At 53.1% G+C, this 24704-nt stretch overlaps 11 protein-coding genes across 11 annotated transcripts; 7 read left to right on the top strand and 4 right to left on the bottom strand.

Moving 5' to 3' along the window:
• Positions 1-1141: 1141 nt before the first annotated feature.
• Positions 1142-3194, top strand: AYO20_07492 (hypothetical protein; the record flags this gene model as incomplete). The annotated part of the gene is made up of 2 exons (XM_022645777.1): positions 1142-1429; positions 1512-3194. The coding sequence occupies 2 exons, from the start codon at positions 1142-1144 to the stop codon at positions 3192-3194; spliced, it is 1971 nt and encodes a 656-aa protein (XP_022498187.1).
• Positions 3195-4067: 873 nt separating this feature from the next.
• On the bottom strand, positions 4068-7270 carry AYO20_07491 (hypothetical protein; the record flags this gene model as incomplete). The annotated part of the gene is made up of 2 exons (XM_022645776.1): positions 4068-5410; positions 5464-7270. The coding sequence occupies 2 exons, from the start codon at positions 7268-7270 to the stop codon at positions 4068-4070; spliced, it is 3150 nt and encodes a 1049-aa protein (XP_022498186.1).
• Positions 7271-7890: 620 nt separating this feature from the next.
• Positions 7891-9216, top strand: AYO20_07490 (hypothetical protein; the record flags this gene model as incomplete). Its single annotated transcript, XM_022645775.1, has 1 exon — positions 7891-9216. The coding sequence occupies one exon, from the start codon at positions 7891-7893 to the stop codon at positions 9214-9216; it is 1326 nt and encodes a 441-aa protein (XP_022498185.1).
• Positions 9217-9266: 50 nt separating this feature from the next.
• On the bottom strand, positions 9267-10418 carry AYO20_07489 (hypothetical protein; the record flags this gene model as incomplete). Its single annotated transcript, XM_022645774.1, has 1 exon — positions 9267-10418. One exon carries the CDS (start codon positions 10416-10418, stop codon positions 9267-9269), a length of 1152 nt encoding a protein of 383 aa, XP_022498184.1.
• Positions 10419-11170: 752 nt separating this feature from the next.
• On the top strand, positions 11171-11698 carry AYO20_07488 (hypothetical protein; the record flags this gene model as incomplete). Its single annotated transcript, XM_022645773.1, has 1 exon — positions 11171-11698. The coding sequence occupies one exon, from the start codon at positions 11171-11173 to the stop codon at positions 11696-11698; it is 528 nt and encodes a 175-aa protein (XP_022498183.1).
• A 290-nt stretch (positions 11699-11988) lies between these two features.
• Positions 11989-12764, bottom strand: AYO20_07487 (hypothetical protein; the record flags this gene model as incomplete). The annotated part of the gene is made up of 2 exons (XM_022645772.1): positions 11989-12275; positions 12362-12764. 2 exons carry the CDS (start codon positions 12762-12764, stop codon positions 11989-11991), a joined length of 690 nt encoding a protein of 229 aa, XP_022498182.1.
• Positions 12765-14108: 1344 nt separating this feature from the next.
• AYO20_07486 (hypothetical protein) lies at positions 14109-16145 on the top strand (the record flags this gene model as incomplete). The annotated part of the gene is made up of 6 exons (XM_022645771.1): positions 14109-14394; positions 14455-14740; positions 14798-15126; positions 15188-15419; positions 15469-15537; positions 15593-16145. The coding sequence occupies 6 exons, from the start codon at positions 14109-14111 to the stop codon at positions 16143-16145; spliced, it is 1755 nt and encodes a 584-aa protein (XP_022498181.1).
• A 561-nt stretch (positions 16146-16706) lies between these two features.
• AYO20_07485 (4-aminobutyrate transaminase) lies at positions 16707-18044 on the top strand (the record flags this gene model as incomplete). The annotated part of the gene is made up of 1 exon (XM_022645770.1): positions 16707-18044. One exon carries the CDS (start codon positions 16707-16709, stop codon positions 18042-18044), a length of 1338 nt encoding a protein of 445 aa, XP_022498180.1.
• Positions 18045-18329: 285 nt separating this feature from the next.
• AYO20_07484 (hypothetical protein) lies at positions 18330-19117 on the bottom strand (the record flags this gene model as incomplete). Its single annotated transcript, XM_022645769.1, has 2 exons — positions 18330-18888; positions 18948-19117. 2 exons carry the CDS (start codon positions 19115-19117, stop codon positions 18330-18332), a joined length of 729 nt encoding a protein of 242 aa, XP_022498179.1.
• Positions 19118-19790: 673 nt separating this feature from the next.
• Positions 19791-21850, top strand: AYO20_07483 (hypothetical protein; the record flags this gene model as incomplete). The annotated part of the gene is made up of 3 exons (XM_022645768.1): positions 19791-20171; positions 20281-20391; positions 20447-21850. The coding sequence occupies 3 exons, from the start codon at positions 19791-19793 to the stop codon at positions 21848-21850; spliced, it is 1896 nt and encodes a 631-aa protein (XP_022498178.1).
• A 1723-nt stretch (positions 21851-23573) lies between these two features.
• On the top strand, positions 23574-24039 carry AYO20_07482 (hypothetical protein; the record flags this gene model as incomplete). Its single annotated transcript, XM_022645767.1, has 3 exons — positions 23574-23707; positions 23771-23894; positions 23959-24039. The coding sequence occupies 3 exons, from the start codon at positions 23574-23576 to the stop codon at positions 24037-24039; spliced, it is 339 nt and encodes a 112-aa protein (XP_022498177.1).
• Positions 24040-24704: the final 665 nt, after the last annotated feature.

Genomic DNA, 24704 nt, shown 5'->3' with positions numbered 1-24704 from the left:
ACAAGGACGAGGGGCGGAGAGGTGGTTGGGTAGGTGGAAGGATTGATGGGTGAATGGGAAAATGGAATCGTGATTGGCGTAGGGACGAGTAAGGCAAGTAAGGCAGGACGGAACTACGGGTTCCCTCAGTTACTAAGTACTCGGTAGTACCTAGAGGCATATAATATGAGTGTGGAGCCAGTAATATGTCCTGCAGGTGCCCAGGTAGATGTCCAAAGAGGAAGGTGGATGAACTCAATACGGGGAAACAACTTGGTCGCTTTTTTTCCAAGCACATCGACGGGTATATACCGAGTACCGAGTACTTTAATGCTCCTACATACCTTTTAAGTCTGCGGACATACTCGTTCCTTAGTCCCTGACACGGCTTGTGCGGTCCGCGGAAGCACTTTGCTTAGGGGTGGGTGGGACTACAGCTAGGTTTGGGGGCTGAGTAAGGATATAACGAGTGGCTAAGTAAGTACTTCGCAGAGAGAGTTGTGAGGGGGCCGACTAACAAAATCCTTCAGGACTGTTACTGCCACGAGTAGCTTCATCATGGAATATGAGCCTTGTCGAAATTGCATTGACAAATTCACTTAATCACGTGCCGACACATGGTCGTTTTACCTGCAAATCCTCCGTCCAAGTCTGGGCCCACAATGAACAAAAAGTCAAGCCAGACCCGCACAGACTGTCTTTTCAAGGTAGTCAGCACGATCTGGTCTAATGGTGCTCCTGTCTTTGTCACGCTTGATAAGATGGCAAAAACGCATTAGAATGTCGACACCTCCCCGACGGACAGCCTCATCACGGGTCCGTGGGTCCAAACTCGCAACCACAGCATCCATTTGTGCCTCTCCACCAGCGTCTCTGACTCTCTGGACCAGACCCAAGGCTTACTTACCTTACCCTTAACTTTTACCCTGAGGCACACTGCTTACCTGCCTGTGGTACCTATGACATGGTCGTTGCTACACCACGTACCATGCTGAAACCAGCTTCAACTGGGCCTTGCTGACTCCACCGCGCGCACTACCCACCTCGTGAGATGCCTTGAATAATGGAAGGATATAAACCGCACATCTGCTCGCGGGCCTGGAGCATGTATGTCATGACCAGCATCCTGGAGGAAGCTCTAGCTGGATGACCGTTGATGAGAATGGGATCCGAAAAAACCCAACAAACATCTACAGGCGCGGGGCCGGGAACGGGAGTCTTTTGCTCGCTCGAGGACTTCCTTGCCAACGACTTTGACTATGTCATCGTGGGCGGCGGGACTGCCGGTGCAGTGGTGGCAGCGCGGTTGAGCGAGGACCCCAACGTCCGCGTGGGCGTCCTTGAAGCCGGCCAGAACCGTCTGGGAGATCCTCTGGTCGAGACGCCGGGGACGCTGGCGTTCCTTCTAAGAAATCCCACGTACGCGTGGGACTTTATGACGGTGCCTCAGGTATGAAAATGGCCTTCGAATGTGAAACAACTCGAGTGAAAGAAGTTGACTAACAAACCTGATCCTCTCCGACCGTTCATAGACCGCCAACAACAACAGATCCTACCATGTCACACGCGGCAAAGTCCTCGGAGGCTCCAGCGCCATCAACTTCATGGCCTACACGTACCCGTCGCGACGCGATTGGGACGACCTGAAAGAGCTGGGCATCACCGGGTGGTCGTGGGACGACATGTACCCCTACTACCGACGGGTCGAGCACTACGACCCCGCGACCAAGCCCGAGCCAGAGTTCTACCCGATCGACACGGCGGTGCACGGCAGTGAGGGCCCCATCCACACGTCGTGCGCCAGCGCGCGTACCTCGACCGAAGACGCCGTCCTTGCCGCCCTGCAGGAGACGTCGGGTCTGCCACTGGCCAAGGAGCCGTACTCGGACTCGGGTGATCACCAGGGTTGGTTTGGGTGCTTGAACGCCATTGACCGCAGCGTCAACAAGGGCACGCGCAGCTACGCGGCGACGGGGTACATTGCGCCAATCCTGCAACGCACCAACCTGAAGATCCTGACGGAAGCCACCGCCACCAAGGTCATATTGGAACAAGACAATGGCGATTCCACGTTAAAGATCGCGCGAGGCGTGGAATTCGCTCATGCGGGCCGTCACACCCCATTACAGACCGTCCGCGCCAAAGCCGAAGTCATCCTCTGTGCCGGTGCGATCCAGACACCGCAACTCCTAGAGCTCTCTGGGATCGGCGACGCGTCGATCCTGCGCGCGGCGGGCGTGACTCCACGAGTCGAGAATCCGCACGTGGGCGTCAACGCGCAGGAGCAGATCATGACCAACGTGAGCTACGAGCTCGCCGACGGGGAAACCAGCCTCGACAGCATCTACACGGACCCGACGTTCCTGCCCGCGCAGCAGGCGCTGTACGCCACGTCGCGCGAGGGTCTCCTGGCCAGCAGCCCCGGGCTGAACGGGTTCACGTCGTACGCGGGGCTGGTGAGCGCGAGCACGCTGGAACGAAGTGTGTCGTCGCTGACCTCCCTCCCACCCATTTCGTCCTCGTCACCGTCGTCGCCCGTGCCAGAGATCGATTCCCGACATGCGCGCATCCTGGCGTCGCGGCTCGCCTCGCCCACCGCCTCGGCGATCCAGTACATCCTCATCGCGGCGTTTTGCGACACTCGCGACGGCCACGGCGACATGTCCAAGTTCATGCCCGGCCCGCCGCCGCCGCCATTCTCATCATCCCCAAATCCATCGTCGACAAACCCTTGCATCTCCCTACAAACCGTCCTCATGTACCCGGCCTCCCGGGGCTCCGTGCACATCACGTCCGCAGACCCGTTCGCTCCACCGCGGATCGACTACGGGCTCCTCTCGCACCCGGCCGACGTCGACGTCCTTGCCGCGGGCCTCGCCCTCGCCGACCGCGTGTTCGCTTCGCCGCACCTCCGCCCGCGCGTCAAGCGCCGCGTGTACCCGGCCGAGGGAGTCGACGTGCAGAACCCCGCCGTGGCCCGGGAGACTGTGCGCGAGGCCGTGACGCTGATCAACCACCCGCTGGGGACGTGCGCGCTGGGCAAAGTCGTCGACGACCGCCTGCGGGTGACGGGTCCCGTGCGGGGACTGCGCGTCGTCGACGCCAGCGTGCTGCCCATGCAGCCGAGCGCGTTCCCCATGGCGACCGTCTACGCGATTGGAGAGAAGGGCGCGGCCATGATCAAGGAGGACCGGGTCTCCAGCAAGGCTTTGTAGACAAGGGGGTTCTCATTCTCTAGTGTACTCGGTACATCCCACGTTGTTCATGGTAGAGAAAACAAATGCCCTCGATAAGTAACAGCTTATCTCGTTCTTCACAAGCAGATCCGCTCAAGGATCAACTTGGATATTATGCACTCCTGACAACCATCAAGTAACTTTGTCACCGGATGCCCTGTCCACTAGTAGTGCCCATTTGCTGGTTTGATCTGCATCCTTGTCGGTTCAATTACAATGATCCCGCAGACTGTTCATCGCAAGCATTCATTATCATTATCACTGGGAATCTCGACATCTGACCTCTTGACAAGATTCCCAAATCCTCTCTTCCAGGTCAAGCCCACTGAGACTCGATTAGGTGAAGTCTCCTTCGTAAACTAAGACATCATTCTTTCACTAGGGTCATTTCATTGCCCTTCACAATCCATCACACCTGGAAGATCGACGGAAAGCCTGTCACGCACTCAGGACGCTTTCTGTCTCTTTCACGATATCGGGCACACATAAGCCTGCAGCAAACCACCCAAAGCTGCACAACTTGATGTTACGATTTGCAGTCTCATGCACAGCCAAATTAAGACAGGCGGCAGCGAGGCAAACAAACCCAGAATCACCGTCATCCACAGTCAAGACCTCCATTCGTGACTTGATTTCCCGAAGTTCGTGATTGAATTGCAGCTTCATGTAATCGGATTGCTCCCGTTGGTGTTTGGTTGCTGCTCCAGAGCGACCCAAGATCTTACCGATGAACACTTCTTTCTCGGTCAGTCGCTCCGTGCGCCGAACTGCATATGAAGCCATTATGTCCGTCAACATCGATTCATAACTCGCCCATGTTAGCTCAGCTCAGCGTCATCCAAACAAAACTTACTAGTCTCTCACTTCCCTCGCGGCGGCAAGAAAGGTCTCAATACGGGAGTAGCCGAGATGATTCTCCACCCAGTCGCAAACGTCTCTCAATACTTCATCGGTAGCAGGGTTGCTGAATAGCGAGGAGGTATCGTCCTCGAGGTCGTCAAAGAAGGCATCCTCGTTCACGGCTCGATACAAACGACCCAAAATCCGATCCGACTCGTAGTAGCGATAGCGCTGGCGGCCATCTGGCATAGGTGTCTCTTCTTCAGGTCTTTTGATCCCTCGCTCGACCTTGATACTTGCACTTGGAGCCATAAAGTCAGGTCTATACTCGGGGCCTCGCGGGATCCGCTTGGTGTCCACGGCGACGCCACTCTTGGAAAAGTCCACGGCGTTGGAATGTAACTCCGCGAGCAGGAGGCACTTGTCTGAGAGGGTGCCGTCAAGGTCAGCGAAGACTTGGTGGAGACTGGCGATCCTCCCAAGTTGGTCATTTTGCATAAAGTCTACGAAGAACCCTGCCATGTCGTCAGCAGTGACTGCCCGGCCAATGTCCATAGGCACCACTGGCAGATATGCAGCGGGAATGACAGTCTTCTTGGGCAAGAGCTCGTCATCGTAGATGACGTTGAAGAGATCACCATCTAGGTCGCCGCCACTCAACATACTGGGTAGGTCGCGAGTACCCCGCTGGCTGAAGACAATGCTGTTTTGGAGGTTCCAGAGTGGAGACCCGTCAGGTGGTGCCACGGCTTGAACAAGTTGAACATCGCCAGGATGTAGAGCAGGCGACCGCGTGACAGCCACACGTCCACTCAAGCAGGAATGGCTTCCGGTCCTCTTGTCAAAAAAGGCCACAAAGACCTCGCCTTCCTCTAGCCCCCCAGTTTCGTCGCTGATCCCGTAGAGCGTGAGAGCTTCTGGGACCAGGATGCGACTCCGATATTTGATCTCTCGGAGCTGGACTTGTAATAGTGCTCCCAGGATATCCCTCAAAAAGCTGTCCCCCGTGGCATCAACGCCAATGCGATCTAGATATTTGAGAAGCCTGGGCAATCCGCTATTACCATCGGAGAGGTGTTCGTTGATAAAGGCAAGAGCAACAGATTTGGAGGAGGCGCTGAGACGTAGTCGCTGCATAGCCTGTTCTTGCAGCCTTTCAAACGCCGAGTCAGGGACCCCAAGGTCCTCCAGGATTTTGATAATTTGGCGGTTCAGCTTGAAAGGGAGTGGCCGAAGATTAGAGCCGCAGATTTCAATCTCGTCGGATGGGCTACCGCTGAACTTGACCATTGATTCTCGTAGATGTATCTGCTCTCCCTCCAGGCGCGTGTCGAGTGTAAGCATTCCTTTGGCACCTGACAAGCGGTTAGCAAAGGCCATTCGACCACTTTGGCTCACCTTAGCTCACCCTTGTACCTAATCTGGTAGGAAGTAGGTTGATCGCGGGACGGCACATTGCCCCTCAGCCGTTTCCAGGTGGTCCTTGAAACTGTACCACAACCATCCGTGAACAAATATTGTCCAAACTTGACGTCTGGGTCCACTCGGACGATGTCCGGATGCACCCATATAGCCGATGTGGTCTCAGAGAATGCCTGACCAATTCGTGCCGCACATTTGGCCGGACACCTGATCACGCTGAAGTCTCCAAGCTTGCTGATGAGGTCTCTTGCAAATAGCAAAGAGCCATCATGGACAAAAGGTCGCATGAACCAACATGTTTGTGACCGCAAGGACGAGTGCGAGAAACCGAGGAAGTCAAAGTGTTCGTTGGCAATGTTCAAGCCATTACGAAGAAGTGACTTGAAACGACCCTGCAGGACTCGCTCATTGGAAGTGTCCCTATCAAACTCTACGCGTGATCCATCCTCTTCGGAAAACAGAACCCGGAGAAAGCAGTCAGAATGTGTACGGTATTGTCGCAAGACACGGTTCGACGTGGTGAGCTCTGGACCATACAGGTATATGCCAGTAGGAGTGACAGTGACGTGGTGAGTCGACACCAAGTCTTGCGAAGAACTTTGCGCGGTATCGTAGTCAAGTAAAAGATTCGCGTCTTGTTGAAGACTGTTTAACGCAATGTTTACAGCGCTGTGTTTCTGGTCAGTGGTGGCATCGTTATGAAAGAGTTGTAGATTAAGTCGTCGCACAACCGAAATCATTGTCTGTTCGCCTGACCGAGCTACCAAGTCACGCATCGCGGGCAGGAGGAACTGGACGTCCGCTGGAGAGAGGACGCCGTTGGCCCACAATCCGTGTATTTGAAACCTCCATGCGAAAGAGCAGTTTAGTGCCGCAACATGTGAATTCAGACTGGACAATTGTCTTGAGAAGCTGGCTTGTCGGAAAGGAGAAGTGGCTGGCAGATTTGTGATAGGAAATCGATGGTAAGTCATTGCTTTGACGCGGCGTTGCAGGTTAGCAGCTCCTGCTAACACAACCATGCTGTATGTCAGGCAGCTTCCGACGACGCCAGAATCGGTGCCTGGCAATGTGCACTCACGAAACCTCCTGGAAGGTTGCGAGTGTAGGTGTAAAGCTTCAAACAGCTCAGGTAGGTCGGGAGTCGCTGCAGGGGCCTCATGCTCGTAGATTTTTGGTGCAGTTTTCAGCGTGATGGTCAAAGTACTGTAGGATTTCCCCGGTGATACAGCCAGAGCGAGGATGGAGTACAGATCCATTACTAGATCGTGGCGCTTGGAAGGAGTGGCGGTAACTTGTACCACCAGTGCTCGTGTCTCCCTCGTCAGCTTGCCATCTGTACGGACCTCGAAATAAGGCACGAATGTAGTCTTTCCAGTCGCTGCCTCCCATCGGCCGCAGCGCAGTGTCGTAATTTTCAGATCCCTGTCTTTTTCGCCTTCTGGGGCTTCTGGGGCCAGCTTCGAAGACTTCTGCCTTGCTTGGAGGCTCTGACGGTCCTTCTCTTCCTTGTGCAGCACACGCAGCCAGTGAGGATCCGCCCGTCTACGACTCACATCGAACACTGCAGGTCGCCCAGATGGAGATAAGAGGAGATTTGGGTAAGCACGCGCTTTGGACAAAAGGCTCCGTGCTTTGAGAGCATCTGCAATGGTGAGAGTTGCGAATGTCTTCCCAATCGCTTTCCGGACTTCGAAGACATATATTTGAGATTCGGAGAGGATAGGAGTCAAGGACTCTCTCAACTTGTCTCTGGTAAACCTTGAGTCAAGATTCGCAATGGATACCTCCATCGTTGGGGCGATACTTTGGGAAGATATGAAGTCCTGAACCCGGCCAACAGAGACACAAGGTACTTAAGGACACAAGCTTAGCACTACTAGCCAATTTGTGTGCCTCGTGATCATGCTTGATTGGCACAGGCCTTCTGAGAGCATTTGACAAGCTTGTTCATGAGAGCATGTTGTGTAACACAAAGGCTGGAGGGGGAACTCAAGTGGTTGACTAACCAGCGACTGTTTGGACCTGCCCAGCGCCGCAGGTGATGATTAGGGAAGGCATCCTTTGGATATCCTTCGTTCCTGGCAATTACTGCCAGCCATGATAAAATATAACATGGCTTACCGTACCACCTTCTCACAGTAAGACGAACTTTCTTGTATCCAGTTCAATCACTTCAAGCAAGGGGCTAGCTGGAGCTCAATAGCCAAGGCCACCAGGGCACGCAGGGTTAGTGGGAGTGAGCTGGTGGGATACGGGCTTCCCCGCAGCTATCGTAACTAATCCACCTATAATTTGTCCCATGTCATTGGGAGGGCGCCGATTTTGATCATTCATTTTCACTGATCATAATAGTATCCTGAAGATCCCCCTTAGAGTCGGGTTCATAACATCTCATACGCATCCCCCAAAGATGGTCACCACCAACGGGACCTTGCCTCTTGATGGGGACAGTTCTTCCGAAAACCCTCAGCCCGCGCCCCCCGCCGAGTCACAAGCAGTTGAAGATCTATCTGAACATTTTGACTTGACGTCGCTCTCTCCTTCCACCCTTGCCATCCATGCCGACGACCCTCTCAACGTGGTCCACGACGTCGCCCCTCCTATTCACGTCTCCACGACCTTTCGTTATGACAAGGACCCTGCGCAACTGCGCCCATATCATGAAAGATCGGAACCTATCTTTGAGCCTACAGAACACAACTACTCCCGCCATACGACACCCAGTACATCACGCTTGGAGACGATCCTAGGTGTGCTGCTGAAGAACCCTTGCTTGACATATTCTTCTGGGCTCGCTGCATTCAATGCACTGATCACGTTTCTGAACCCAAAGAGAGTGGCTATTGGCGCAGGATACCATGGATGCCATGGGGTGTTGAGACTCCACCAGAGGCTTTCTGGGCTGCAGCTCCTGCCGCTGGACTGCAAACCTGAAGATTTGCAGGAGGGGGACCTTTTGCATCTGGAAACACCAGTCAATCCGACAGGGTTGGCCTTTGATATACAGCATTACGCGGACATTGCGCATTCACGAGGTGCATACCTCAGCGTAGACTCCACGTTTGCGCCGCCGCCCCTACAGGATCCCTTCAAGCACGGTGCGGATATCGTCATGCATTCAGGGACAAAGTACTTTGGTGGCCACTCCGATTTACTGTGTGGCGTCTTGGCTGTGAAACAGAAGGAGTGGATACCCAAGATGTTGCAGGATCGAGTGTATCTGGGCTCCGTGATGGGCGGTTTGGAAGGTTGGCTTGGTGTAAGGAGTATTCGAACCCTCGAACTCCGAGTCATGAAGCAGAGTGAATCGGCGAGAAGGATAGTTGATGCCCTTGACGGCGCTCTGACGGGTCACACTGTCGGCACAGGCCTGTCTCTCTCTGACGCGGAGATCATTAAGTCCGTCGTCAAAAAGGTGGATCATGCGAGTCTGCAAACCAAGGATTACAAGACTTGGCTGAAGAAACAAATGCCCAACGGCTATGGCCCGGTATTTTCTATCGTTTTGAAATCGCAGGAGTTCGCAAGGGCATTGCCTAGCAAGCTCCATCTCTTCCATCACGCGACCAGTTTAGGCGGGATCGAGAGCTTGATTGAATGGAGGACAATGACCGATTCAACGGTGGAAAAGGATCTCCTGAGGGTCAGCATCGGCATTGAAGACGAAAAGGACCTGCTCGATGACCTGATCCAGGGTTTCAAGGCGCTGACCGCAGTCAACGGGACATCTAGCTAGATCTTCATTTCATAGACGTAGAGCACTTTGGAAGCGAACAGAGATCGTTTTCAAATCCATTTGGAAGGCCTCTGCTCATCAGGATGGATCCCACCCCTAACTGCCCCATCACCAGCGATGCTGTCGACGACATCTGGCGCTTCCGTATCGAGATGCATACGTAAGGCATCCCCTTCTCTGAACTGTTTGCGCAGATCTGTGCTCTGAACCTCCTTTTTGACGATATGTGACTGTATGGGTTCTTCCAGCACTGGTGGTGGCGGGTGGATCACCCGTACTGGTTTCGGAGCATGGAGCTCCGGAGTATTAGGTGATTCTCCCGGGCTGACCGGAGAGTTGACTGCATTTGACCCCAGACGAAGTGTCATTTCAAACTCTTTATCCAACGCAGATGCCCCTCTGCTGCCCGAGAAGTTCCCTGTCTGTACTCTTTGTAGCATCCTAGGCCGCAAGATGTCTGGGGGTGGACCTCCCTGACGTGGTGGATGAGGGAGGGGAGCATTTCGTAGATCGTAGGCCCCGTTCGTAGGACTTCCCGAGTGGTCACGCGACTGAGATTGCCCGCGGTTGGGCATCGGCGAGGCAGATCGGGCTCGTTGTCTGGCCTTTGAGATCTCAACTGGAGGTGTGGGCGCATCGTCTCCGCCCTCGCCAATAATGACAGGGGGGGCTTCGATAAAGGAGACGCTGAGTCCTCTACCACGTCCCTTGCGCTTCGGCTTATTGGAGAAGGAGCTGACCGATTGACTGCGCCCTTGGTATTCAGGACGCAAGAAGTCGTTGATGTCCTGTTCGGTAGTTCCAATGGGTTGAGCGCGAGGCCAGCGTTGAGAATTTGTGACGTCTATTCTTGGGACAGAGACCTTCTTCGGTGAGCGTTGGGGGGCGGAGGGATTCGTGAATGATTCAGACGTCGATGGTCTGGTAGAAACCGGCGAGCTCTGGTCAAGGTTCGAGGTGGCAGGGGTGCGTTGAAGATGCGGAAGACTATCTACTGGCCGTGGTCCGCTCGAGAGAGATGTCCTGCCTGCAGCCAAAAACTCGTTCACGTCATCCGGAAGATCCCTCTCTTCATTTGTGTCACTTGTGTGCTTCTTGAACTTGCTCTTGGTGCGGGAGAGGGCTCCCTTTAGCCGCTCCCGTCTGGATTGTTTGTTGTTCTCGGCAGAGGTAGCGTTATCGACATTTTCGTCCTCTTCCATCGTCTTGACAATGGTACCACCCTTCCAACAACACCATATTCAAGAAGAGGGGTCTAGAGAAGTGTAATGTTCGGCTGAGAAGCTGAAACGAGATGGATCCCACGGAGTGGAGATGGAGAATAGGCAACGTTGGCTTTAATACTCGTGTTGTCCGTGATGGGGACTGGAATGCGCATCAGCCTCACTATCCTTAGGTTGCATACGTCCGGGGTCCAAAGCGCGCGTCTAGCATCTTCATACATTGCCGTGATAGTCAGTCGGTTGGCGATCAAACGTTTGGGGAATGGACCAGTTAGCACTGTAATCATGCATCCCCTAGGGCCAATGGCTGTTTAACTCGTTACTTAGAGCGGGGTGACAGAAGGGAGGCTGACTGCGTCGGCGATGCTCGAATTGGCGGCTTGCCTCTCTTTATCGTTATCACCACGTGCTGAAGCTAAAAGTAGTGAACCTCGCGTGCCTCGGCAACTGAGGACAATCTCATCAAATTCCCATTTTCTACACTCAACCGTGACCAACATCCTCGCTGACGTCCATTTCTTTTGCGGCTGACTGCCTCATAGAAGTCTTATAGATAGTCTTCAAGGACTAGCTCTTTCAGCTTCGAACACTCCGATTTGTATTCCACCTCCAAGTCCAAGAAATACAGAAACGAAATTGATATAACTACAACTACTTTGTCCGAGAATTGAGCAGCCAACCAAAATCAACAGCATTCAAGTCTCCAGTAATTTTGTTTTCCACTTGCCATCATGTCAGAAGCCAGCAAAGTAAGCCACCACATCAAAGTCTTCCAGGTCGCGGACTTCCTCGCTCTACCGCTCCGCGACCGGGTCCTTCGTCTCGAAAAAGAAGTCCTTGACGACCCAGAATACTTCGGTTTTGACACGCACTCGCTTCGAAACGCCAACCTGGAACTTCTCGATGCGCAACCCAACTTTGTGAAATGGAGCCTGGATGTCGGGTCGGAGTTGTGCAACAAATCTGGCAACTTGCACGGTGGCGCTTCGGCGACGCTGCTGGATAATCTGACGAGTACGGCGCTCCTGACGATCGCGCGCCCGGGGTTCCTAGATGGTGGACATGTCAGCAGGACGATCACTATGAGCTATTTGCGGCCAGTCCCGATGGGCAGCAAGGCGATTGTGGACTGTGAGGTTCAAGCGGCTGGGAGGAACACGGCAAACATTGTGGGCAAGATCTACGTAAACGACAAGCTCTGTGTTACGTGTGTGCACGATAAAGCAGTCTTCCCGAGCCCGAAGCAGGCCAAGTTATAGAGGCACCGAGGGTTAGAATCACAGTGGTCGGGGTAACGCGGTTGTACTTTTGAGACATAGACTCTATACCTGGGTGGGAGGATAGAATAGCGCATTTCAGTATCTTGCTACCTCATGTTCTGGAGCTTGTGGATCACCATGTTCAACATCTTAGAACCTCGCTCACAGGGTGTGAGGCGTGAGCCCCGAATGCGCAGTCTCGTTGTGCCGGCACAGTCTCTTTCCGTAACAAAGCCAGTCCAGCACAAAGTCAACCAGAAGATCTTTCGCGACAGATAAGAATCCTTGGCTCATGCAGAATCCAGCAGTTGCATAGATCTATCGATCGCCTTCCTCATTGCTTTATTTTCAGCCCTCAAGGTTGTGATGTCCTCTTGACCTGCCTTCTGGGTAACATGCGCATTGTCACCATTTTGTCGCTTCAGCATCCAGCAGACAGCCTTGTACATTCTTCCGATCGGGGTGATGCCTCCTTCTGCGTTGACTTGGTCCAGGATGTCATCGTCAATCATTGCGCAGACTTTCTTTCTGTAAGCTTCTTCGACTTCTTTGCGGTTTCGCCAATCTACGGCGCTTCCTTGAGAAGGTTGGTGTCAGTAGCAGTCGGTAGGGAACAATATCAAACCCAAGGAGAGCGTTGACGGACATGGATCAAAGACATACTTGACTGAGACAACTCTTTGATTTCTTCACCCGTTGGTTTGGAGATTTTGTTGAATCGAGGTGTTTTGTTGATGACCCTCCCTTTGTTCGGTGGGCCGTTAGAAATTCCAGATTGATGCTTGTCTCCTTCCGCGACACTGCTGTCTTCCGATTCGTGCTTTCGAGCTGAAGCGTTTGGTGTCTTTCGCACATTCACAGGATTGAGTACAGGGTAGTCTGTATCATTTTTTCCATGTTCAACGTCCCGAATCTCCATGTCCCGGTCCAGATCATTCTGCAGAGGACTCCCTGTGGACGCGACTGTTGACGCGACTGTGGCGCGAAAACCTCCCATCCGAGGGAAGCCTGGTTTGGATCTTGGTGCTTCTGGTTTGACCTTCTGTGTGAGGTCTGGTGCATCCATGATGGTGTGGATTGACGTTTTACCAGGCCACGAAGCAATTGTCAAGCGAGGAAGAAAAAAAGAAAGAAAGAAAATATTGAAGAGGAATTTATAAAAGCGTAGTAGTGACAGACTCGTGGATGTAACAATCAACGAGCGAATTCTGTGAGTGCATTAGATATTGTTGAGTCTTCAGAGTGAATTTGAGGACAGTTACCGTGAGAAGATGCGTCACTTGCCTGTGACTATGTCGAGCAAGAAAATCACCATGAGTGCATAAAGGATCCATGACAGTGAAGTCAATACCGAAGACATGCAAGTCAAGCGAAGAGTGAAGACACGCAAATGAAGCACTCAGTTGTGCTGTCTTTCTCACCGTCGATGTTGTGATGGTACTTATTGTTCAGACCTTCACTAGACAGTGAAGAGAAATTAATGCAAGCGTAGATTTCATTCATTGAAGGCGTTGATGGCGAATGTAGTGTCTGGAGTTGTCGCGCAGCTTTGTAGCGTTGGAGAGAGAGCTGGCTTATCACCACACTCTCGTCGCATATACTGTCCCATATCTCGAAGCTCTACCCATCCACCATTTCACGAGCAACAGCAAGACAGATGTGTTGTCAGACATCTTGACTTAGTCATGCAGCCCACCTGAAGGATGCCCTGATAAGGGATCCCTTTCGACCACTGAAGTGTGGCTTCAATCATAGCACGGAGAACCAGCGCAGCTCCGAACACCTCAGAGCTGTGGCTAAATCCTTCGGGTATCCAAAAAGCCGGTGAGCTGTGCGCAGGCGACTGACACTTGTCAAAACAGGACATCGTCGACATATTGGACCCCACAAGCAGCTCCAGCTTCTCCGCAAGATGCCACAATTCCACCATCCACCTCCATTTCCATCCTGGCTTTTACCCACTGCTTGCACCGCGTGCCCCCAAACACCTCCTCGTACAATTACGCCCAGAATACGCCGAATCATCGCCACGTGCGGGTCAGACGCAGTCCCGGAAAATACCCCCCAAAGTATGCATCATCAAGACTTAGGCGGACGATTGACAGTTAGCTTGTACCCCAAGATTGACTATCCTGCCCCATCCTCAGCCACCGCATGCCTGAAATTTGCTGCTTGTTGTGGAGGAGCTCAACGGAGTGTGCCCGGTGAACGCCTCTAGACCAACTGCCGGGGCAAAAATGGTGGCCAGAACGTGGACAAAGAAGTCGAACATGATACGTACCGGTCCGTGGACAGCCTATAACTCCCTGGAGAAGGCTTCCAGTCAAAAGTTCCCCTGACCAACTTCGCTCTCTGCCTCCCTTTCTGTCGCTCTTCACCTTTAGTTCCGAGGATACTCAAACTCAACAAGATGGTGGCTGAGAAGGACGTCTCACAGACGACCGAAAACATCGAAAATGCCACGCAAATTCAAGAGATTGAGAGACAGCGGGCCGCAGAGTTCGAGGCTCCCATGCAACATATCCAAGAGCTCAACGAGGCTGAGCACGTCAACCTGAGTTGGCGATCATGGCTCGTCGTTTTTGTCACCTGTTTTGCCATTATGGCTCAGGTTTTCGTCGTCGTGGCTGCTGGATCTGTGATTGCCTTCATCATTCGAGATTTGGGCGATGCACCAATTGCAGGCTGGATCATTCGTGAGTGACAAGAGGATAGCTTTGACTACCGCTCCCGGTTGCTGACTTTGAGAATCACAGAGGGGCCGTTGCTCATGCAGAGCGTGCTGTCTCCCATCGTCGGTCGTCTAAGCGATGTCCTGGATCGAAAATGGCTCGCTTCAATCCCGCCACTCATTGCCTTCGCGGGTGCGGTCATATCAGCCAAAGCAACCTCAATGTCCATGCTCATTGGAGGGGGTATCCTCATTGGTGTGACTTTGAGCACGATTGCCATTGTCCAAGCCATTCCCAGCGAGGTCCTGCCTCTCAAATACAGAGCCCTCGCCAATGGTTTCGCCTTTCTCGGAGGTGCAGTGGGTGGACTGTACGCTACGCCCGACTCATTAAGATGTATCACCACTTGCTGACCGAACTTCTACAGGATCGGTGGTCTGGGATCAGGTGGTGTCACAAACCAAAGTCCATCAGGCTGGCGAGACATCTTCTGGATGCAAGCCGCCTTCCACGCCGCTACTTTTCTCGGGCTCGTCCTTTTCTACCATCCCACTCGACGGTCCGACTACCCTAAGATGTCATTGAAACAATACATTTGGGCTATCGACCCCATTGGATCATTCGTGTTCATCGTGGCTTGTACACTGCTTTTACTGGCATTGGACTGGGCAGGAGGTGCCTACGCCTGGTCAGATGTCCATGTTGCTGCTCCTCTAGGCATTGGACTCGGATTTTTGGCTATCTTCTGTATTTATGGTTTGTACCACCGCAGAACAGGCGTCTTCTTGCCATCACACTCGCTAACGTTGAAATACAGAATGGAAAGGCCGGACCGATGGAATTGTCGCCCACGTCTTCTTCAAGGGGTCACCAAATTTCGCCCTCTCGGTATTTGCTTTCGCAGTCGAGGGGTGGATTTTCTACAGCGCCGTCAACAGCGTGACACCTCAAATCGTGCTCAATCTCGGTTTCCAGACCAATGCATGGAAAATCTCCATCCGACAGCTATCTTACAATCTTGTGACTTTGTTCGCGTCCATCCCTCTAACGTGAGTGTGCGGCACTTCTAGCAGTTGCAGCTGCTAACGAGATACGCAGGCTGTACGCTACCAAGTACAAGGATTTGAAGTCTCCATTGATTGCGACTTTCATTATATTCCTCGTCGTGTAAGTGCTTGCAGGTCATTCGCCAAGCACCACACTAATGGACTGTGATTACCAGCTGCATCTGCTATGCCGTTATCACACCTAGCATGAATAATGCTCAAATTGGGTTCAATGTTCTGTCCGGCCTTGGGCAGTCCGGTCCTTTGACCCTGATTGTGGCATTGATTCAATTCACCGCTCCTCACGCCTTCCTCTCCACTGCAACTGGTCTGGGTTTCTCTGCCCGCGCTATCGGAGGAGCATTCGGCTCGGCAGTTCTTGATGCCATCATCAACGGCAAGCTTAAATCCTATCCCACCAAGGTCGGCAATGCCGCAGTCGCAGCCGGGTTACCCGAGTCATCTGTGCCTGCCCTCATAACAGCTCTGACTGCCGGGACTGGCCTGTCCACAGTCCCAGGAATGAATGAGACCATTCAGGCTAAGACGCTGGATGCCAGCCACTGGGCGTATGCTCACGCGTATAGACTTGCCTGGGCCAGCATCATCCCCTTTGTTGTCCTTGCCTTGGTCGGTGTTTGGTTCCTCAAGGGCGTGAAAGAGTTGATGACTGAGAAGGTTGAGGCAACCGTCGAGCACACAAAACCAGAGGAGAACATCAAGATATGAGCAGAGCAGGTGTATACAGGGCTCAGACCTCTGCTCCTGTAGGGGGGTTTGCTGTTTAAGCTCCCTGGTTGTTAGAATGCTAGAGGACAGGCAGGGCTCGTAGCTTTTTTGGGCTGGGTACGACAACTAGACAGCTGAGGCCCGAGCTACTGAGATACTAGTGTCCTGTAGTAGTATGCTGTAGAGTATGGCAACTTGAGTATTAGCTTTGACGACTATCTCCCGCAATTGCTTGTGCTACGGAACTCGAAGCTTGTTTGACATTTTGTATCCCGGAGCCGGAAAATCAAAGAACCCGAACGTCACTTATCCGCTCTTGTCCGCTGCTGGCCAATGACGTAAAGGTTAAACGTAATCAACATCCAGGCCAAAATACTGCAACCGCCAGCGGCTTCATTTTTTTCCCTGTCCGTTTCCAAGCCTCTAATACTCGAGATCTGGGCAGCCGGGTTACCTAGAGATTATCCTTGTCTTCTTGGGTCACTGCGTTGACTTCTTATTTGCTACTCGAGGAGCCAACACTGCATCCGGAGACCCATCCACCCACAAGCATCGACCACCATGAGCGCTCCCAAGCTCGCCGAGTTTGGCATTCGCCATGTGGCCAAAGGAATTGGACGTCTCTCCACAGAAGTCATCGAAAGCGGCTCGGGGAGCTATGTGACCATGGCGTCGGGGAAGAGGATGCTCGACTTCACTTGCGGGATTGGCGTGGCCAATCTGGGCCATTGCCATCCCGCCGTCACCAAGGCCGTTCAAGCTCAGGCCGCCAAAATCGTCCATGCTCAGGTCAATATTGCGTTCCAAAAACCCTATCTCGAGCTCATCGAGTCGCTATTGCCGCTGATGCCGCACAAATCCCTCGACACGTTCTTTTTCTGGAACTCGGGTTCGGAAGCCGTGGAGGCGGCCGTCAAGCTGGCTCGCCATGCCACCAAGAAGCAGAACATCATTGTCATGCAGGGCTCTTACCATGGCCGCACCTTCGGGACCATGGCAATGACGCGGTCAAAGACCATTTATTCCGAGAATTATGGACCACTTATGCCAGGAGTGTTTTCGGTGCCGTTCCCTTACTGTGCGCAGTGTTCCATTGCTCAACATACCGGCAAACATGGCTTCGACAACTGCTGCATGGATCCTGTGACTCAGCTGGAGCTCCTCCTCAAGAGGGAATCAGCCCCGTCAGATACCGCAGCCATCTTCATCGAGCCCGTTCTCGGAGAAGGCGGATACGTTCCCCCTCCGCCAGGATACCTCGCACGGGTCCGGGAGATTTGTGACAAGAACAACATCCTCCTTGTCACAGATGAAGTGCAATCTGGCTTTGGTCGGACCGGCAAGATGTTCGCCATCGAGCACTGGGGCGTCCGACCCGACATCTTGGTCATGGCCAAGGGCATCGCAAACGGCTTTCCGCTGTCCGGGATCGTGTCACGAAAGGAGCTAATGGACACGCAGAAGCCCGGCTCCATGGGCGGGACATATGCGGGCAACGCGGTGTCGTGCGCGGCCGGGGTCGCCGTGGCCAAGGCCTTCCAGGAGGAGAAGATTTTGGAGAATGTCAACGTGCGCGGCAAGGAAATGGCCGACATGCTGCGCCAGGCCAAAGCCGACTTTGGCCACATGATCCACGACGTGCGCGGGCTCGGGCTGATGCAGGCGATCGAGTTCGTGTCCGGCAAGGGCCTCGCCTCCAAGGTCCAGGCCAGGTGCATGGACAAGGGCATGCTGATCCTCACCACCTCCATCTACGACACCTTGCGGTTCATCCCGCCGCTGAACATTTCCGAGGCAGACATGGCAAAGGGCCTGGGTATCCTCCGCGAAGCCATCGAGGAGGTTGCCGCCGGTGAACAGCCGAGAGAGACTGGAACAAACGGTCAGGCTCCGGAGTAGTAAATTCTCCCGCGAGACTGAGATTTGAAGTAATTGCATCAGGTCTAAGGGAGGTAGCGCTGGGCTGAAAACAAACTCCTGTTATTTGAAGACAGGTGAAAGACTGAATGATTGAACAGGCAAACAGGGCATGCAGGATTATCGGCAATATATCGGACAGTTGTACTGGGGAGCATTTGGGCAGATTAGAGCCTTGCAGAATTCGAAAAAAACTATAATCGAGCTTCGCAACCTTGATGTGGCGGTAATAATACTCAAGAGGTGCTTCGACTGCTTCTATTCGTCCTAAGGCCCGAAGATGACATATCGCATCATCCCCAAGGCATTCCCAAGCAATGTCAAGACAGTCCTCGGTGTCGGGTTCTCGAGGATGATTTCCGGGAACCTCTCCTCGGCGAAAACAGCATGCAATACTTCCTTGGTCAAGATCCCACCAGTCTGAGCCGTGTTCATCACCCCAACTGCCTGCAACACTCGCACAAACCAGAGATCAAAGGGCAGCCGTGGTGCTCCTGCTGCCCGACTCTCCTTGTCCCGACGGATGAATGTCTTCGCCAATGATCGCAGAGTGACGGGCCCGCCATCCGCATCGTTGATCATGGCCTGCAGCATATCTGGCTGAAAAGTGTAGTTGTCGCCCTGGTGGAAATCAAGCCGGGTGAAGGATGAGTCGTGCTCGATGACATTGTGGCGCCGTGTGTCAACCAGGTCGAATGTGCCGTCCTTACGCAACAGAGGAGGAAGACTGCTGCACAGGGAAGCGGCGGCAAGTGGTGACATGTGCAAGGCGGTCTCCAGTGCATGTTGGACTTGAGGAATGGTGAGGTTTTTGCCGTCTCGTGGACTACACCAGAATCAACACAGGACATCTTCAGGGGGACGAAGCCGGACAATACTACTTACAGATACCCCTGGTTCGCCAATGCATTCAACCCGGGACACGGACCACGAGCTTCGATGTCGCCGCGAATGTATCTGTGATCTTCTTCGTCGTGGTGGGATGTTGCTGTGGACTTGTCGCGGTAGCCTCCCGTGAACGCGGTCTTCGCAATGTTGGTAAGGGTCAAGTGCATACTGGCGATTGCGGTAGTGATGCAGATTACTCTGGGGCTTCAGGTGTGTTTGGATACTGTCGACTCAAAGGATGATGGAAGGCTAACACCCAAGGATGATCAGATGAATTGATATTGCTCCTCCACGCACATGTCAACGTCCAGGCTGGCATGTGCTGCGATTCGACGTGTTGGTTACACAAGCTGAGGATCAGGGTCACAAGAACCAAGAAGAACCGGACCCTGACCAACTCTCGTGTTGTAGCTGGATAAGCTGAGAGGGATTTGCATGCGAGCTGAAGGCCTGGCTGCGCAACCGAACCAGTCAATATTGTAACTTGTCTGTCGCGGCTTGGCAAATATCTGGTCACCACGCCAGGTGGTACATCAACCCCTTCCCAACATGAACGGCCTGCAAGGCAAGTCGCAGCTTCAGGCAGCCGGTCAACCCCAACAAGGCGTCTTTGAGGAAAGAGCGTGGCTGGCTTTCGCTGTGTAACAGGGTTGATGGGGATGGGGATGGGGATGGGCACATGCAGGAGTGAGCAGCTGAAGCCCAGAGCAGGCGCAGCGTCACTTCCACTCGTCGACTCTGGTATCTTTCATCCCTTCTTACATACTCAGATCATCCTCCGTCCGGTGCAACGCCTTACCCATCCTTCTCCTTCGAATACCATCAACAGCCCTCGCCAACATGGACGAAGCTGTGAGACCCAGCTACAAGGCCAGCTTCACTGACCGGTTGCTTGTGGGCATCTTTCACCTTGTCAACAAAATCGTCCCATGGCACAAGCTCCCCAGCTTGGTCGGTGCGCTCAACTTGGACGCTTTGCGTGTCGAGCTTCGCCAGTACAATTTACATGATGCCTACCCTTCTGGAACTGCCCAAGGCACTCAATCCACCGTCCCCATGACCGACAAGCGATTCGAAACTGCCCGCAACTCGGAGGGCAAGTTCAACTCAACTGAAATGCCACTCATGGGATGCGCTGGTATGCGATTGGGGCGCAATTTTCCCAGAGCTTTTTGCCCAAAACCTTACGATGAGGATCTTTGGAATCCAAACCCGAGGATGGTGAGTTGTCTCATACCGAGTGAACCAGCCGAATCAGCACATTTACGGCATATGGGGCCTTCTTTCTCGTCAGGGGTACCATGCTAACATGTTTGTCGCGCCATAATAGTTAAGTGAACGCTTCATGGCACGAAAGTCCTTTATTCCAGCTACGTCATTGAACTTGCTCGCTGCTGCGTGGATCCAATTTCAAACCCACGACTGGTTCTTCCATGAAAGTGTAGGTGGCAAAAGATCTTAGAAGAGGGAGGCAATGCTGACATATACAAATACAGAGCGAGAACAGCTATGATATCCCCCTGCCTCATGGAGACGAGTGGCCCCATGGCAAGATGGAACTGCCACAGACGGAACCAGATCAGATTCTCAGTGAGACCGACCGCAGGTGCCCAGGGTACAAGAATGTCAATACCGCGTGGTGGGACAGTTCGCAGATCTACGGCTCGAGTGAGGCCGTGACAGAAACACTGCGAAACAAACACAGCGACGGCAAGCTGTTACTCACCAAGGATTGCCGAGCACAGTTCCTGCCGCGTGATGCCGAGAACAACCCGCTGACGGGGTTCAACAACAACTGGTGGATCGGCATGGAGATGTTGCACACTCTTTTCGCGCTGGAACACAATTCCATCTGCGACATGCTGAGGCGAAACTACCCCGATTGGACTGGCGACCAGATCTTTGACAAGGCTCGTCTCGTCAACTGTGCGTTGATGGCCAAGATACACACTGTGGAATGGACTCCGGCCATTCTCGCTCACCCGACGCTCAAGATCGCCATGAATGCGAATTGGTGGGGCCTTGTCGGCGAGACCTTGACGAAGAAGCTGGGTCGTATTTCAAAGACAAGTGAAGTCATCAGCGGCATCCCAGGCTCCGGAGTCGATCACTTCGGTGTACCGTATTCCCTCACCGAGGAGTTCGTCTCGGTTTATCGTATGCACTCTCTCATCCCAGACACAATTGCCTTCTTCAATGCTCGTGACGGCGAACTCAAAAGTTGCAAACGTGTCGAGGACATGCTCTTCCGCGACGCGCAGAAACCGCTCGATGGTGAAATCACCTTTGCTGACGCCTTCTACTCGTTCGGTATCAACTATCCTGGCGCAATCACGAACTCGAACTATCCAGACTTCCTCCGCAATCTGACCACGCCTGACGGGCTGCATCGAGACATGGGTACCGTGGATATCCTTCGAGACCGTGAGCGCGGGGTACCACGATACAACCAATTCCGGCGACTGCTGCACATGCCACCAGCCAAGACCTTTGAGCAGCTGACTGGAGGCAACAAAGAATTGGCCGCAGCACTCTCAGACGCGTATGGCGGTGACATCGAGCTGGTGGACACGCTGGTGGGGTCGCATAGCGAGCCTGTGCCGGCGGGCTTCGGATTTAGCGACACTGCATTCCGCATCTTCATCCTCATGGCGTCGCGCCGACTGAAGAGCGATCGCTTCATTGCGGGCCAATGGAATGCTGCGACGTATACCAAGGAAGGTTTGAAGTGGGTGCAGGATACTGGTATGAAAGATGTCCTCGGCAGACATTTCCCTGAGCTGAGGAAAGTGCTCGATAAGAAGAGCATCAAGAATGTCTTTGCGCCCTGGGAGAAATTGCCCGGGTCCGTGTCGTACCAGGGAATTGAGACCAATCCGCCGGCAAAGAAGAAAAAGTAACCGAGCAGATTTCGATAGCTGCGACGAACTGGTTGGCCTTGGTGGGAAGTCGTTCGTCAGAAGGAGCGAACCGAAGTGAAGGTTTCTGCCACTGGGATCTGCTATATCAAGACGATTCATGCTTGACATGCAGATTAGCCTTACAAGGATAGTTGTAGAACTCCACAGCCATGGTCAGGAAACATCATGCCTTTAACCTCTAATTATAAATTGTCGTCGAGCCATTGATATTCTGGCAGGTCTTGCGCAAACACAATGATATAGTCTGAGTGTAACAAGGAGACTCAATTTGCTCTCTCACGAAGAGGCGTTGGACGCTGTTGACCAGTGGTGTAGCAATCATCGATAGGCAACGCACAAGGCGAGATCTACATCCCATATCTCTTGACTTCTGCACGGCTATCTCTCCATTGTTCGGGTATAGGCTGGTCGTCGGGAGGGCTTCCAGCTATCTAGTAGCTGCTGTGTTTAGGATCGGCGCGTCCATCTTCACTTTAGACTTTACGGCTTGCGGAGTGCATTCGCAACGGGGACGGGATTGTCAACTTTTGATGAGTTCTCAAGTATCATCTGGGATTTCATGTGGAGTATCGGCGCTTTAAAGACGGGTACTGAGTTCGCTAGACGGCCAGATAAGACTCTGAAGCAAGATACGAGTACCGAGTAGCACCGGACTTCTGTCTGTACCTCGAACCCAGACTAATGCTGCGACCTCTGACGTTTGGCTGGTGGTGATAACGACGTTGGCGCGTCTGGGCTTCGCGTTTCGCAGCCAGGATTTAATGAGGCGCCTGCGGTTCCAAGCTCCCAACCAATGAAGAACCGACGTCCAACTTCCTTTTAATCTCCCATCATCTCCACAACCCACCGCCATCCATCACCATTCCTTCTTGTCCCCAAACCATTGTCGTTTCTGCTTTCTCAACTGCCATTCCCCTTCAGCCCAATCAATAGTCCCGCCTTGGACTCCCAGTGGCTCCTCGTAATCACCTCGATCTGGCGCGAAATTGGCCCCTCGAACCATCTCTGGGCGCTCGATCACACTGATTGGCGCACCCTTGTACCCTCGTCCATGACGCCAACCGTTTGCTGCACAGGGAAAGCCTGACCAAAGGTGTATAAAGATGCCACATGGCCACGCGCCACGACCAGGGTTTTTGATTAAACAAACCAAATTGTGCGAATTTGTTGGACGAATCTCAGAGAGAGGAAAAAAAGACAAGGTGGGCAAACAACAAACAGCGATGCTTTATTAAAAGGGCAAATTCTTGTGGAACCTCACCGTCCTTGGAACGGGGAAGATACATTGAACCTGGATTGCGGAGCTTTCTGGCGACGACTGTCAGCTCCATCTGCCATATTCCGCGCAAGTTTTGTTCCTTCCAGCCTTGTTGAATCCTTCTTGCTTCTCCAGAATGTGATCAAGGCGGCTCCTGCACCATCTGTTGTTTCCTACCGTGTCCTTAATTCTCTTTGCCGGTTCGTCGTCGTTCAGGTCTGTGGCACTTCACTCCTTTGTGCCTCAGTATCGTCCACTCATTTTGTACCACCTTTTGTGCCTCTTGGTTGTGTCGCTCTATCTCGAAACGTTCTGCAGCTATCCTTCAATCTCTGCTCGCCGGTCTTCCGACATTAGAAACCCTTTGGAATATTGCTCGGGCGCAATCGCCGAAACTCGTCGTTAGACACGCACACCTGCTTTATCACTGAATCGTCAAGCATCATGGCGGCAGGTGTTCGAGATCCAGCATTCTGGCGGCGGTTTTCAATGGCAGTACATTTGGATGAAGAGAAGGGAACCATTTCAGATACCAGGTCAAATTCAACTGCGTCTTCTACTGCGCCTTTGAAGCATACGTACGTTAGCGGCAGATAGCACGGAGGTTTTGGAGAGGTGAACGGACTAACGACCTTTCACAGAGATACATGGCTTGAGCGAAATCGGAAGAAACAACGTCGCACCCGAATGATAGGCTGCTTCATCGCCATTAGCTTCATACTGGCCATCGTGGCCATTGTCCTTGTGCTACTTTGGTGGGCAAAGGTTGGCCCATTTAAGGACAAGTCGTCCTGACACCAACATGGGAGCATGACTCTCTTGGATGCAGGCATCACCAGCAAAGAATCAGACATACCAGAAGACTGGGGGCATGACAGCTCGAATTAGCACCGTTGCCCTCGAAACTTGAATATATGTACGAACCATCAACTCCCTCACTTCTACCTCGAATGGAAGTCAGAGGCTAGGAGAACAACACAAATCGATCGCTTGGCTTTTGGGGCCTTTGGAGAGAGTCATGCATTCAATACGGTCAGACTTATCATCTCGAGGTGGGATCAAGAGGGACACGCCTGGACACTGGAGAGGCTAGCGTTGAGATGTGACAGCGAAACGGCTGGGTTTGCTGGAGGTGAGCAGCAGGGGGTTGAGGGAGCAGTGGGAGCTGGGCGAATGGAGCAACACGGAAACATGACGACTTAACGACGAACATTGATATCCCGTTACCGGCGGATCGCAGGTTGCATCCGCTGTTGTAAGCTGCTAGACACAATGATACAATAGAGCAATTGGTAGAATCAAATTATTCCCAGTCTACACACACACACACACACACACACACACACACACACAAACCCACACCCACCCACCCACCCACACACCCAACCACACACACATCACCACAACACCCACCATTTACGCCCCCACAAAGTCAGAACCCACCTCCTCTCTATCAACGCCGGCCTACGCCGCCCACCTCACTCCTACACCCCACAACGTCCCACCCACACCACAAGCGAGCCATCACAGACGACACCGCAAGATAAAAAAAACAAACAGAGAAAAAACAAGACG

Source organism: Fonsecaea nubica (assembly GCF_001646965.1).
Source record: "Fonsecaea nubica strain CBS 269.64 chromosome Unknown Scaff53, whole genome shotgun sequence".
Classification (NCBI taxonomy): Eukaryota; Fungi; Ascomycota; class Eurotiomycetes; order Chaetothyriales; family Herpotrichiellaceae; genus Fonsecaea; species Fonsecaea nubica.
The sequence above is the reverse complement of the archived record's forward strand: the minus strand, read 5'-3'. Positions and strand labels throughout refer to the sequence as shown.